The 14,469-nt window shown below is 40.1% G+C and overlaps 1 protein-coding gene across 1 annotated transcript in view; it reads left to right on the forward strand.

Annotated features, from left to right (window-relative positions):
* COL4A5 (collagen type IV alpha 5 chain) overlaps nt 1–14,469 on the forward strand; it is a 78,666-nt gene that overhangs the window by 40,351 nt on the left and 23,846 nt on the right. Inside the window, exons 14-30 of the mRNA XM_068411753.1 lie at nt 1,206–1,259; nt 1,366–1,422; nt 3,589–3,633; nt 3,734–3,787; nt 3,967–4,008; nt 4,467–4,599; nt 5,401–5,574; nt 6,376–6,459; nt 7,699–7,791; nt 8,314–8,384; nt 8,594–8,785; nt 9,247–9,415; nt 10,089–10,181; nt 10,271–10,375; nt 10,968–11,065; nt 11,327–11,477; nt 12,103–12,216. Coding sequence (XP_068267854.1) covers nt 1,206–1,259; nt 1,366–1,422; nt 3,589–3,633; nt 3,734–3,787; nt 3,967–4,008; nt 4,467–4,599; nt 5,401–5,574; nt 6,376–6,459; nt 7,699–7,791; nt 8,314–8,384; nt 8,594–8,785; nt 9,247–9,415; nt 10,089–10,181; nt 10,271–10,375; nt 10,968–11,065; nt 11,327–11,477; nt 12,103–12,216 — 1,729 coding nt within the window. The remainder of the gene's footprint in view (nt 1–1,205; nt 1,260–1,365; nt 1,423–3,588; nt 3,634–3,733; nt 3,788–3,966; nt 4,009–4,466; nt 4,600–5,400; nt 5,575–6,375; nt 6,460–7,698; nt 7,792–8,313; nt 8,385–8,593; nt 8,786–9,246; nt 9,416–10,088; nt 10,182–10,270; nt 10,376–10,967; nt 11,066–11,326; nt 11,478–12,102; nt 12,217–14,469) is intronic.

Here is a 14,469-nt window from a genome sequence, read left to right on the forward strand (position 1 = left end):
ATCAAAACCATGTCACCCTTCCTTTCAGAAGAACATTAGGCACTGCTAAGGCTTTCCCTAGAGCTATCCACTGATGTACATTTGCAATGTGCAGTCATCCTAGAAAGGTCTCAGTCTCTGGTTTTGTCTCAGTTTTACTGGATGGTAGGACAGAAGGGTAAAGAGCAGCATTGTGTGTCTTTATAGTTCTAAGAAAACACAAAGTGACACTTTGACCACACTGTAGTTGGAGCAAAAGTTCATCTGACTTTATTAGGGTCAGAGTAATTTGCCTTTGTCATCAGGTATCTCTGAAGGACCAATTACACTGGCATTATGTAATATAAGTGTACAAAATAAAAGCATTCTCACTACATTCCTTTTAAGTCAGTAAGACTTACAAACACAGTCTGAGTGCATTGCATTTGACCAACATTAACAATGATTTCAGAGTTTAAAAATTTGTTTTTGTTTCAACAAAGCTCATGGTTGGTAGTACACAATCAGTAAAAAATGGGAACATTACACTTATGTTTTTGTGAAATACACGTGAAGTTCTGGTGAGTACCTCCACCTATGATCTTTGACTGAAAAATCAAGTGTATAGATGGGCTTGTAAAAATCTGGAAGGCCTCCAAGAAAATAACAGAAACTCTGCACAGAAACCTTTTGTGGATTCCATAGCCTGTAACTTTTCTCTAGGTTAGTGGTGAAGAGATTTAAGAACTTGTACAGAGGTGTAACAAGACAAAATAGAAACCCTAACTTTTTAACACGGTCATCCTGTGACGCTTTTCTGAGCAACACACTATTGATCCTGATGGCCTCACAACTTCAGCAATTACCAGTAATCTAATGACTGTTGCTCCTGCAGTTTCAGCAGGATCTGGCATTTGTTCTTACTTTCTTTCCTTTTTTTTTCTTTCTTCTCTTTATTATTGTATAGCAGCTGCAGGCCACCAAACCAGCTGCTGCAGTGCACGCAGGAGGCAGTTGTGTCTTAGTGGAGTGAATCATCTAAATAAACAGGATGAGCAGCTAATAAAATTTATAGATGCACTTGAAGTTCCACACAAAGAAAGAATAAATATGTTCCTTTACTGTTCATAGTACTTGGAAATCTAAATGACAGCAAAAAAAGATTCTATTTTTTAAAAAAATGTCAACTGAGCTACTAGGGAGTGATGGAGGCTTTAATCCTCTCTTTCTTTGCCCGTGCTTGACAGGGTATTCCAGGTGATCCAGGCCCACCAGGACTTCCTGGGCCACAAGGCCCTCCTGTGAGTAGTCCTCTTCTAGTTCTTTTTTGCTGCATCTGTATCAGAACTGTAAATTCATTCTACTCTGGCTCGTGGGCTCAGTTTAAGATGACGTTTGTGTATCCAGGGTCTTCCCGGTGGCGTAAAAGGTGAAAAAGGTGAGCAAGGAGAACCAGGCAAAAGAGTAAGTAGTCTGTTTAACCAAACATTTATCTTTCCAATCAGTGTTATCTTTGAGAATTAAGCAAATGTTGAATTCAGGTGGGGCCATCAGCCTCTGGGTAAGAGACTTCTTTTTGTTTTCCATAACCTGGCAAACTAGTAGGTGATGCATTTGGTTCATGAAAGTGCTTCTAGCTATGGATCTCTCAGTGCTTTCTGATAGAATTATCTACATGTAGATCTTAGTTTTGGGGGTAGGAGAAACTAATTTGAGTGATGTTATCTGCTTACATATGGAAACCTTCTTCAAAGTAGTTGGACTGCTTGATTGAAGCAGCAGTTTTCTGTTTCCTTTTAGAGGGGGTCTTCGTTCAGTTTGCTATGTTCTGGGTTGGCAAGCAGCATGAGATTGGTATATGTTTAAGCTGGTCTATGTAAACTCATTCTCAGTGAGTTTACTTGTGAGGTGAGTCACAGAACCAAGCCTCTGAACACTGCATTAAGACCAAAAGTCCGTTTGTCATTTCCCAAGAGACTACTTCAGTTTATGTGCTATCTAGGGAGGGGATGAGCCAGGACAGCTGCATCTGAGGATAGCATGAGTTCATTTGTTCCTATCTAGACTCAAATCATAGAAGTGCTGAGAAATAGGATGAAAATAACATGGGCTGGACCAGCAAAGAAACTATAAGCTGCTACCAGCTCAAAGCATTCTGTATTTTCACTTTCACAGCTACTGAACCCATAGTTTCATCAAAATAATGGGCCCCTTTGAAAACCAAGACACAAGTCTTGCTCAGGTTAATTGGACAATATGTAAACTGTTTAGAAATGTGTTGGTAATAGGTTTTCCAATTTCCATTGGAAATAAATACAATGGAAACAAATGTTTGGTATTCTAGATAAAATCCTTCTTAGTTGCTGAGATTTATAGGAGGGCTTTGGTTTGCCTTCTTTAAGGAACATAAGAAAGGAGGCAGATTTACAAAGCCAAAATTCTCATAATATTTTGAGTGGGTTTTGAATTGTATTTTCCAAGTTGTTTCTCTCTGCAAAAGTAAATGGGAACCAGCTAAATTTGCAGAGATCTGAAAGGATAAAAGTCCTGAGGGGATATGGCAGATGCCTTTTACCAGAAGCTGTTTACCAACATTTTTGTTTGTTCTTACTCTGAATTTGGGCATCTTGCATACTTAAAGTGCAGTTTTGCTATTAAGTTGCTCTAAAGCTGCCTTTTAGGACTCCATATGATTCTGTGTGGCTCAAACCCATTTCACATATACTCATTATAATGTCAGCATACATAATCAAACGGCTAGTTCTGCAGATTCACAGGAAATCTTAAAACCTCATTTTTGAGAATCATAACTCATCACTAATAATAAAGAACTCACAAATCACATTATACTCTAATACACTATATCTGTCAGGTCTTCTTACGAACTTCTCAGTGATTGAGAGTTGATCTTGGCACTGTGGTGAAACTTAATCACCTGTTGTAGTTATGTTCCAGGAGGTGTCCCCCATACATACTGCTTCTGTAATGCTAACAACAGAGTTCTATTGGTCTTGCTCAGTGAATACCCTGGAATAAAGTGGAGCTTGCACCACTTTTATTGCAGCAATGACAAATCTTTTCAGCAAGAATGTATGGTTTTTAGAAGTCACTTCTTTCAGCAGAAATGCACTTTCTATTTTTGTTGATTCTGTTCTTCAGAAAATTGCATTTGGCTTAAAGGAGAGTTAAAATTCAAACATGAAAATGTTTGTATGTAATTTCACGAATCACATTACACTAATTTCCTAATTAAACATAATGTTCTAGTGTTTAGGGAGTTAGGATCTGTTTTCCAAATAAAGGATTTCTCTAATGTTAAAATGAAGGGAGTTATTAAACACAGATATAGTTAAAATCAGCAACAGTTAACTGAAGATCATTTTGTGCTGTATTTGCACAACATTTCTTTGAGATTTGTCATGCTTTTGTGCTCTGGTTTTCAAAATGAAAACCTCAGTTTGGATAACTCCATTGATCATACTTGGTTGATGTCTTTCACATATTTATCACAAGGAGTGCATTCTAGAGAAAGTTTGGTTTATTGAAAAATGGGAAATAAGTAACACTATTTCCATTAGAATTCTTCACCACTGAAGCATTTTGTTTCAATGCATGTTTATGTCTTTGAAGGGAAAGCCTGGCAAAGATGGAGAACCTGGTCAGCCTGGTAGGGATGTGAGTAACTCGTACATTTCTAATCTAAGCAGACTCTTTATAAGCTTTTCGTCTGATAAGGAGAAGATCTGAGTGTGATTATCTTTCTCTTTTCTTAAAGGGTTTACCTGGTGGGCCTGGAATAGATGGTACTCCAGGAAGAGAGGGTGAAAAGGTACGCCAGGTTTTTTGTCATTATTGCTATAGTAGCTTGAAAATCTGCCATCACTGAGTTCAGTTCTGGCCGAGTAGTAATTGCATTGCCTGTGCTGTTACAGTGTTGAGGAATATTTGCAATAACTTTATTGTGTACTAATGCACAGTATAAAAAAATGCTCTTAATTTCATTGGTAGGGTGAAAAAGGTGACACTGGTCCCCCTGGTCCTCCTGGAATTGTAAGTTGCTGATCCTTTCTTTTCTTTCTGCATTGGGTTGGCAGTGTTTTCTCATCATAGTTCTTGGGTGACTGCGTCCCATCTCCGGGTACAACAATAACAGAACCAGTAAAGATTTCATATATTCACTAATAGAAATGATTGTTTCCTTCTTTCAAGATAGATTCTGTGCTCTAGGATTTGCTAGGTTACAAATACAAGGCTAGACTATAACCTCAGAGCAGCAGAAATTGAGTCGGCTTCACTGAAGCCTCTCTAACCATGTTGGCTTGGCAGTAAAAGTGCTTCCTATTGGGGAGTGCTCTTTGTTGGAATTTTACCTGATAAGTCAGTGGAGCAGGAAAAGCATCCTGACATTGGTATAAGGTTCAAAGTATGTTGAACTTTTCCTCCCTCACATCTTTCTACCATTCCAGTGACTCTTTTGTTGGCTTCACATGAACATGAAACATTTACAGGTCATCTCAAGACCAGGCATTGATGCAACAGTGGGACCAAAAGGTAGCAAAGGATTGCCAGGACTTCCAGGAGCCAAAGGGGAGCGTGGATTCTCTGGTAGGCCAGGCCCACCTGGCTTGCCAGGTTCTCCAGGTAGGAATGCAAGCATTAAAATAAATTGTATGCTCAAATGTCTGAATGGATATTTACCTTCACAGTCTTCACGCTCCTTTTGACAGATGGACTGAGCAGAAACTGAAGGCAGAGCTATTTAGAGCTACCTGTGATCTTGAAGGGTGGTCCTTAGCTTATGGGGATAATATGAGAAATTCTGAGTATTCATTGCCCCTGCTGTGGTGAACAGAGGGTGCTAATAATAAAGGCTGTCAAACAGATACTAGCTTAACAATCTTAGGGGTAATTTATCTCGTATCACTTACCTATAACATACATTATCCATTGCAGTACACAGAGAAAGTACTGTGTACCAGAAGTGTGGTACCTGGCCATCAAACCTAGTCTCTGCTGTACATTGGCCAGTACTAAAGGAGGAGATGATCTGAGTCTACAATGGGAGTGAGTGGTGACACCTGTATTTGCCTTATATATGCACAGAGAAGAGCATTATGATTCTAACGTTACAGCTTGTAAATGTTTTTTTTTCCATCAGTACTTCCTTTCATTAGTCCTGTTTTATTTTGTTTTCCCTTCATAAACTTAGTTGTTGAGTCTCAGGTCAATTTTTCAAATGAAAATCTCTGAAAATGCAAAATGTGCATATGTCAAACACTGCACATGAACATGTAGTTTGATTCCATAAATGAAATGTTATGGAGTACTTACATGGAAAGACACAGTTTTATCTGTAGCACGTTATCATATATCATTGTCATCCTTGCAAAAAAGTGGTTTAAACATTTGAGCTATCAAGGAACTAAGTTCTTCCTATCTTAGGGATCACTACTGTTGGACCTCCTGGCCCACCTGGCTTACCTGGTGAGAGAGGACAGAAGGGAGATCCAGGTTTACCTGGTGTTTCTATTCCTGGGCAACCAGGACTTGATGGACCACGAGGACCTCCAGGACCACCAGGTCCCCCAGGGCCACCTGCACCATCTTTTCCTCCTGGTAAGTGATGACCACATAGACAGCAAGTAGAAGAGACTGAACAGCTTTGATATTAATTCTTTTTTTTTTTTAATTCTACCTCCAAAGATGTAGTTTATCAGCAGCTGAAGCCCATGAGATTCCAAGCTATTCGTATACATTCTCCAAGCTACTCCCATTGCAAATCAGGACATTTGTAGGAGAACCCTAGCCTTAAGGACAATTACAGAATGTGGGAATTCAATGGTGTGAGTTGCAGTCTGGCTTTATCATGCCTCTTTCTAACTCAAGTGAGCCCTGCTGTGATTTATCTGTGAGATTCAGCTAGACTGGAGGAGAGGAAATCTTGTCAGACTTGAAGGACTTTTGTGCTAACTCACACAATAATGACGGTCCTCTGGGGCCAAACAGATTTGGCCCAGATGTACAAAATTAAGTATTTTTCCAGTTTACATTACATCCTATTTAATCCAACTAATGAAAGTTACATTGAAATCTGTGCATAAAGCAGGAGGTAACCACTTCGACACTGTCTTGAGTAAATTTAGCTTTCATAATATGATCTAATAAATGCTTGGAGGGACTGTTCCCTACTAAGACTTGTGATACTTGTAATATGGTTTCCTTTTGAGTTTGGATTACATTGGTGGGTTTTCATTAGCAGTCATCTGCCTGAATTGTCAGAACATTTGGTCTGTGATTGTGTGAGTATATTAAACTATCTACACAAATACTAGGAAGTACATTTTTGTACTGAATACATGTACTTGGTGCTGCTGTCAGTCACAAATTGATCATATAACCTCTCCTGATTCTCCTTAGGTGAAGGGTTGTGTGAGCAGGGGCCACCAGGTCCTCCAGGAATTCCAGGACAACAAGGCTTTACAGGGGAGCGAGGCCAAAAAGGTGCAGTGTCGTGGCTATCTTGCTTTTTTCTCTTTTTGTTAAAGCTTGATAAAAAATGTAAAGCCTGCATTAAATAAGGATAAACAGTGTCTCTCTTCCCAGTAGGGTTGAGTGCAGATATTTTCTGTTTCTGAAAACTTTTTTATTTTAAAGAAAGCTCTTTTGTTTGGATGTAGGCTAGTCCCTCATCTAGTGTTCAAGCACAGGAATCTCAAAGTGACTGAGGGTACAACCAATGCTAGGGCCTAGCATGGATCATGATTAAAGTAAAATAGAACATCAGGTTTATGAGTACCTCCCAGGTAGACAGAAACTAAGTCCTTTGTAACAGCAGTTGCCAACTCTATGTGAAAAAGTTTTATACTTCATGAATAAATTTGACATTTTTTATGGAAAGCAACATTGAAATTATAAATGCAAGATTCCTAGTATGAGTTGGTCAATCTACAATTAGTTGTTTGTTTGGTAAGCAAAAGAAAGACCTCTTTAATGTGTGTCCTTGTTTCCAAAAAGACAACCTTGCAATGAGGATGCTGATAAGGGTAAGTGAGAATCTTTTCCTAGCTCAACCGTGGACATCCTAGATGACTTTGGGCATTTCACTTCATTTTGTACTCCTTTCAAACAGAAGTCTCTTTTCTCATGGAGATTGTAAGGATTAATTAATTAACCTAAATTGAAGTGCTTAAATACTACATTGATGAATGTCAGAAAAGTCTGTATGTGAAGGAAATTTCTAAGCTTCTTGAAACCCTTTTATTTTTTTTTCAAATGAAATAAGTTCAGCCTATTGTCAAATCAATGAAACATTCCCAGTATTTATTTTGCACTCTTGGAGTTTAATTAAAGTTTGGGATTTTTATGTTTGTGTTTTAGAGTTGTAGTTTGAAGTGTCAAGTACCTACTTTAAAAAAGGACTCTTGCTGAGAAAAAAAGTTCACAGTTGTATTTTTATTATTGAAAGCATGTTTTTGTTTTCATTTATTTTGCACAGTCCTAAATAAATTGTAATCATATCTGGTATTGGTTTTCTGACTCCTAGCAACCAAAAAGCTTCAGTTTGGCTTTCATGGGGGAAACTTTCTAATGTTTAAGCAATCATATAATTACATAAAATAGTCATTTTGGACTTGATATTATAGATCAGTAGCAAGAAAACAATTGTTGTTGTGCTGAATTCTTTTAATGTTTTCTAAGATCTGATACTCAAATATGCTTTTTCAATGCAACTCTTTTCAGGTGATCAAGGAGACACATGCTTCAATTGCATAGGAACTGGAGTAACTGGGCCTCCTGGGGAGAGAGGACCACCAGGACCTCCAGGTAGTCCAGGTAAGGCTGTAGTCTTCGCTATTTTGCTTAGTATATTCTATAAAGTCACTTCTGTATCTGTGTATAATGGTGTCTATCTGTGTATAATGTATCTATCTGTGTATTGTGTACAAATTCAGATGCACAGTTGCCAGCTCCAGTATATTTCATTTTTTGAAAATCTAGTCTTTCAAAAATATCTCTGATGAAGGATTTGCAAGCATTCTGTGTATTGAAGGTTTATGCTCTGCTGTAGATATAACTGAAAGAGATAAATTAACTTCTACTACTTGCTATTCCTGAAATGATAGAAGAGCTGGAGCTTTTGAGAAGGGTGACTTTTTTTTGACGCTACTGATTTAACTTAGAGTTGCAAATTTTGTTCTGCTCAAGCAAAATCAAACTCACAAAAAAAAAAAAAACCAGACTAAACCTTGCCTGGTTTTAAAACAACTTAGCTATTATCTTATGCAAACAGCATACTTGATATTTACAGCTTCTACAGTTTTGTATTTTTCTTTTATGTTTTTCTGCACTGCTCAGGTTCTCCTGGTTTTCCTGGACCAAAAGGTGAAAAGGGGCTTCCTGGATTAACTGGCCTTGTAGGGCCACCAGTAAGTGGTGGTGTTATGTTCTGGTGGGAAAGTAGTATCTCATTTGTCTTGCATGTTTGGTAGATCTGTGCACAGTAGATATGAATTCTTGTCTCATTCTTTTTTAGCCATAACTAGCTCGAATGCATAATTCTTATATTGTGCCAAACTGAGAAAGGGAGTGAAAGAAAAACTGAAATGCCTTTTTTTTTTTTTTCCTTCCCCCTCAGGGATTCCCAGGATCCCCAGGTCCTCCTGGGAGACCTGGTCCTAAAGGAGACCCAGGGGATGTCCTGACTGTTCCAAGAATGAAAGGTGACAAAGGAGACCCTGGCTTCCCAGGACCTCCAGGTCTTCCTGGCATAGATGGCACTCCTGGACGAGATGGACTACCAGGTCTACCTGGCCCTAAAGGGGAACCTGTGAGTTCCATTTTATGCTGTCTTTGATGGGACAGATGTTTTGGGAAGTCCTGGATGCATTTGACATAGTGCAGATAAGACAACTGGCAAATACACTTTTTTCTGAATGTGACTGATGCAGTTATTCTGTTCTGTAGATGCCAATCTAGTGATGATATACAGAGGTACTCCCTGAATCTGTCTATGCCTCTAAAAATAAGCTGAGACTTCTCTTGGGTAGTGTAAGGTGATCCATTCTGCCATTGTCTACATTTCACATTTCACCTATGCAGCGTGAACAATTAAGTAGCCAAGTTTCGACCTTATTTCTATCACGTTAGTAAGATGTAGGCAGCTAATGGCCTTGAGAGATAGAAGGATGGAAACTGCCAAAGAGTTTCAAAACAGAAGCAGTGAAACACTTTACTCCTTTGCTAGTAAATACATGTTTCTCTTTCCCATCCTGCTCCTCCTTTTTTCAGGGCAGTGTTGCATTCAAAGGAGAAATGGGTATTCCAGGTGATCCAGGAATACCAGGTCTTCCTGGAGAGAAAGGACTTCCTGGACCTCCTGGTTTTGGTCCACAAGGTTTACCTGGTGAAAAGGGCATCCAAGGTGTATCAGGCCGTCCAGGGCCTCCTGGAGTTCCTGGTGAGTTGGTCTCTATGTGCTATTGAACAAAAGCTGTAAAATCAAGTTTTGTCCTTTTGCTCCAGAGACAGTTCTCAGAATTTAATACTGCTTTTAAGCTTTTCCCAAAGGTGTTGTAAGACCTAGCATTTATAAGCTCCCTTACTGAAGGTCATCACAGAATCGCAAAGTGAGCAGAATTTATGCTATGTTACTATATAGGCACATGACTCACCCTTCTGCTCTGACCTCTAGAAAAGCTTCTCCTTCTCGACTGACTGTAGTGGGACTGCATTGTAACTACCATCTGGCTTAGGGTTAATAGTACTGCAACTACAACAGTTTTTGAAAACAAGGGTTTGCTTTGAACAAGTTTGCTTTTGTTACTTTCTTGCTGACTACACAGATCCTGATCAAGTTGTGCTGGTGTCAGCTACGGAAAATACTATTCACATGATGGTACCTAGGAGGAAGCTAAAAAAATAACATTTCAAGAAAACTGTCAACATTAAACAATGCTTCTAAGCCTATAAGTGCTGTGTGGGGCTCAGGGGTGGATAGCCTATTGGGTAAAGTATTGCTGGGGTTCAAGTTCTTTGTAAGCTTGAGACGTGGCTAGCATCTTTTCCTGCTCAAAGGAAAACAGAAAAGAAGCTCCTACTGAGGGATATATATTTCTTCTTTTTGGTTTTAGGTCCAAAAGGTGACCCTGGCCAGACTATTACAGAACCAGGAGTTCCTGGCCCCCCTGGTCCTCCAGGAAGAAACGGTGACCCAGGTCTTCCAGGTAAAGCAGCAACTAGATATCCAGGGAATTTTAAGAGCTTTTTGTTCTGACTGATTCTTTATAACTATGTTGATTTTCTTTTTTTACAGGAGATCCTGGTCAGCCAGGTCAGCGTGGCTTATCAGGCATACCAGGTGCAAAGGGAGAGCCAGGTATTCCTGGCATTGGACTTCCAGGTCCACCAGGCCCAAAAGGTATGTTTGCACCCATGTTACTGTATTGTACTGGCTGGAAGAGGGGACACAGAGGGTTGTGTCTCTTCTCTTTTTCCTAGTGATTTAATTTCTGTCCCTAGAATCCTTCAAAAAATGTTTGTCTTGAATTTATACATCTTTATAATAGTTTCAGAAGTATCAGGGAAAAAACCTGCTGAGCTCTTATTCCTCTGTTCACTGTCCTGCTCTTTCACGGTAGCTTACATTTTTCAGTAAACCAAGGACACAAAAGTAAATGGGTAAAGCTTTGGGAAATGATGAATGTTTGAGCTTGAATCAATAAATGATCTCCAAATGCTGCCTCAAGATGTTAATGTTTCTGATGTGAACTGTTTGTAATTTTTGTTAGAGTGCACAGCATGGGGAAAGGAGTCCCATAAATCCTCTGTGGCAAAGACTGTGTACTCAAAAGTTATCTCAGCCAAACGGGTACCTCTCAAATATGCTTGAGCTAGCACAGAACCTCTTTTCAGAGATTACTTTCCATGGGCCCTAAACATTTCTGGAAGAGTTGTTCTAATGCTCTCTGGTGTCCTCTCCTCTGCTGCTCTAACCTCCATGTCATGTGTAGGTTTCCCAGGGACTCCAGGCCCTCCCGGAGCTCCAGGAACTCCAGGTCGCCCTGGTCTAGATGGACCTCCTGGACCACCTGGTTTCCCAGGACAGAAGGTCTGTGTTTGCTTGTTTAATAGAAAACTTCGCTTTCTTAGAGGTTCTTCTGCATCAGTGGGAAGTTAGTGGGGAGGATTTCACTTCTTGTCAGCTTTTGATGGCGAGGAAGTCGTGTTCTCTACTTCAGGTTTGAGTGAGGGTAGGAAAAAAGAAATTGAACTCTAAGATGGTGGGTGTTTTTTCTTTGCTACTTTAAGATTTTTAGTCGAGGTTAAACTTAGAAAAACCCCTTTTAAAAAAAATGGTAATTTGTTACAGGGGGATCGTGGATTTGGAGTTCCAGGACCACCTGGACCCCCAGGACCTCCCGGCACAAAAGGAGTTCAAGGACCTAAAGGTGATCCTGGCTTCCCAGGAAACCCTGGTCTACCAGGACGGGCAGGTTTTGATGGAACTCCAGGGCCCAAAGGTATGGAGAACTCTCCCCTTTTCTGTTCCCTATTGAACTTGTGCTGGAAGTCATTTGGCAGTTAAATACAAGGAGTGCTGACTTTAGAGCAGTTACTTCTGGGTCCATTTTTCCAAATCAGACACACTTGTGCAAATGGAAGCTTGTGTTCTCAAAAGACAAGCAAGCAAGGGAGTAAATACCAACCTGTGGGTCAGTGTCTGAAAGTCTGTGTTCTAAAGGCAAACCACGTTAACTTGGGGGTAAAACTTTTTCAATAGAATAATTGTCATTTAGATGCACTGTGCTTCAACATGCAGAGGGTTAGCAATTCATGAATTCCTGCTGTGAATCATTGTCTATATGGAACTACAGAGCATCTGTTGAGGTTGATGTGGATTATGATGCAATAACATGTCTCTGTATAGCCTAGAAATGTAAACTGCATGCATTCCATACAGACTGAGGACAAATCTCTGGCTTTCAGAAATAGCCTCTGAAGTGTGTTTTTTTTCCTGTGTCAGATCCATATTTGTCTGCATGCAAGGACAAGATTCCAAGTACAACGTGCAGGCACTATGATTCTGAAAGCAAGTATCTCTGAACTGAGTTCACTATTTAACTAACTTTAAGAGTGTTCTTCTAGGTGACCCTGGACCAAGTGGACCACCGGGACTCCCAGGCCCACCAGGCATCCCTGGCATTGGTGGTCAAGGTCCACCTGGATCTCCAGGACCTCCGGGTCCTGTTGGCCCCCCAGGTAAAACTCACATGACTTGTACCCTTAGGTTATTTCTGGCATACACCAAGCAGGTACACAGGACACTGAAGGTCCCACTGAACAGATAGGCAAGGAAAGATAGAGACTTCATGTCCATTAGCTTGGCTGTTTTGCCAGTCAAGCAGGCAAAACTTGGTATGTCATGTTTTTTACTGAAATCAGAAGTGGAATTACATTCAGCCCTGCCTTTTGCACAACTTAGAGAGGTCTCAAGGGTGTAAAAGCCCACTTTGGAGAGAAGACTTGGAGCCTCGGCAGAAATTCTAGAAAGTGTTGTGCACAGATAGTGACAAAATCTCGTGAAGGGGTTTATCGCAATACTCCTCAGGAGAAGACAGAAGGGAGCACGATGTCAGTGCACAGGTTCTGGGGATAGAAAAGAGGAGGAAAGCTGCCTTTAGCTGCCTGTATTGTGCTGTCATTACATTGCTTTCAAATAGCAAGATGGTTCTTAAATTGCAAAGCAGTTTTCTAGCTTATCAAACTATTCCAAATTCACTGGGTGAGAAGTATTTTTAAATAAATTTTTTACGTTATTATCCAGAAAATTAATTTCTGATTTGGGAAAAAAGCAGACAAACTCAATCCCCTATACAATGCTCTTTGTCCTTCCTCTACTTACATGGTGAGTGCAAAATCAAGGGAGTAATTCAGGCTCTCACTGACATGGCTAGGCACCTTTTTTTTTCCGAATGGAAGCTGAAGCACAATTTAATGCAGTTAATGTGGAAAGGAAGAAAGCATGAGTATTCCAAACTAGCTGGCTCATTATTTTGTAGAGGAGAAAATGTTCTCCAAGTAGTGATTTGATACTGTTTTAACAAAAGCCTGTCAGTAAAAGAGGTCATACACATTCATCTTGTCATAAGCACACCTGGAAAAGAGCTTTAGAATTCCTCTTACAGAAACCTCTGAGTTCTGGGGTTCCTGATTCACTCACACACTTTTTTTTTTCTACAAAACCAACACGTTTTAGGAGTCCTGATAGGTTTAAAGTAGATTGACAAAGTGGAATCTAAGGATATTGATAATTAGGAATATGTCTCTGAAGGGAATTTGATTGTCTTTGTCTAAAATGACTGGTGACTGATGAAGATATGAACTTGTTCCATCTCTGTACACAAAGGGTACATGTGCATGCATGCACATCATTCTATTCACAAAGTTTGTTTAGGGAAATTCCTTTTCCCCTTCATTCAGTGAACGGGCTTGCTGTGCACCAGCTCCTGATGTTGCAAGTGTGTGGCAGTTACCACAGCAAGAACGTTCTCTGTGGACTTGAGCATGCCTGGCTGCTGAAACACTTCAAAACCCACCTGGTTCTTGCCATGCCTGTGTGACTGTTTACACTGCATGTTTGTGAGCTACACTTTTTGAACGTGTTTGTACACCAGCACTGGGATTGGCATTGTTCACAACGCATGCTGAAAAATTCATGGCCAACTGTAAAACCATGGGTCACACATTGGTTGATCGTATTCTGATCTTTATGAACTGTGAGCTGAGATTTAGCAAAGTGCTAGACTAGAAGATAGGCAAGTACTTGAGTAAGCAGGCCCATGGAGTTCAAGTTCTATTCACATACATAGAGTGTAGGCCATGTTTAAGTATATTTTTTCACAAGTTTCCCAGTGGGGAAAGGAATGTGTGGTCGCTGCACAAGCCTTGAATGTGTCCAGTGTTAAGAGCTAGGGACTGAAGGGATCTGGAAAATGTGCACAGAAGTTCCCTGAGCCAGCAGGTGGGTCCTCTGCCTGGCTTACTGTGCTTACTGTACCGTCCTCAACCTATGGTTGCACTTGAGGCTGAACTGAAACAGAAGGTAACACAGCTGTGTATTTGGGGTGGGATGTGTTAGTATGGGTTTGAATGTTTCATCCAATGCATGTTCTTTTGTCATCCTGTAATGTCTCTTCTGCTGTTAACCAGGATTTGATTTCATGTGATTACTGATTTATTCTGCAAAATGCCAATTTTGACAAATGCACAATTATTACTAGAGTTGGTGGCTTTGAAATGCTTATATTTTTGCTCTTCATGTCTGTACTGACTAGTCATTGTGGCTACTAACAGCATGGTGGCTCTGAAATCCAGTGCATGGTTGAAGGTCCCGCTTGAGAAGTCCTTGTTATTTCCCTTGGCACTGCTATTTCTCTGTTCTGTGCAGAATGCCTTACATTCCCATCTCCCATCCCTTGTTTGTTTTACTAGGCTGTTTTGATTCTGTTCCTT

This window comes from Nyctibius grandis, chromosome 13, assembly GCF_013368605.1.
Source record: "Nyctibius grandis isolate bNycGra1 chromosome 13, bNycGra1.pri, whole genome shotgun sequence".
NCBI lineage: Eukaryota > Metazoa > Chordata > Aves > Nyctibiiformes > Nyctibiidae > Nyctibius > Nyctibius grandis.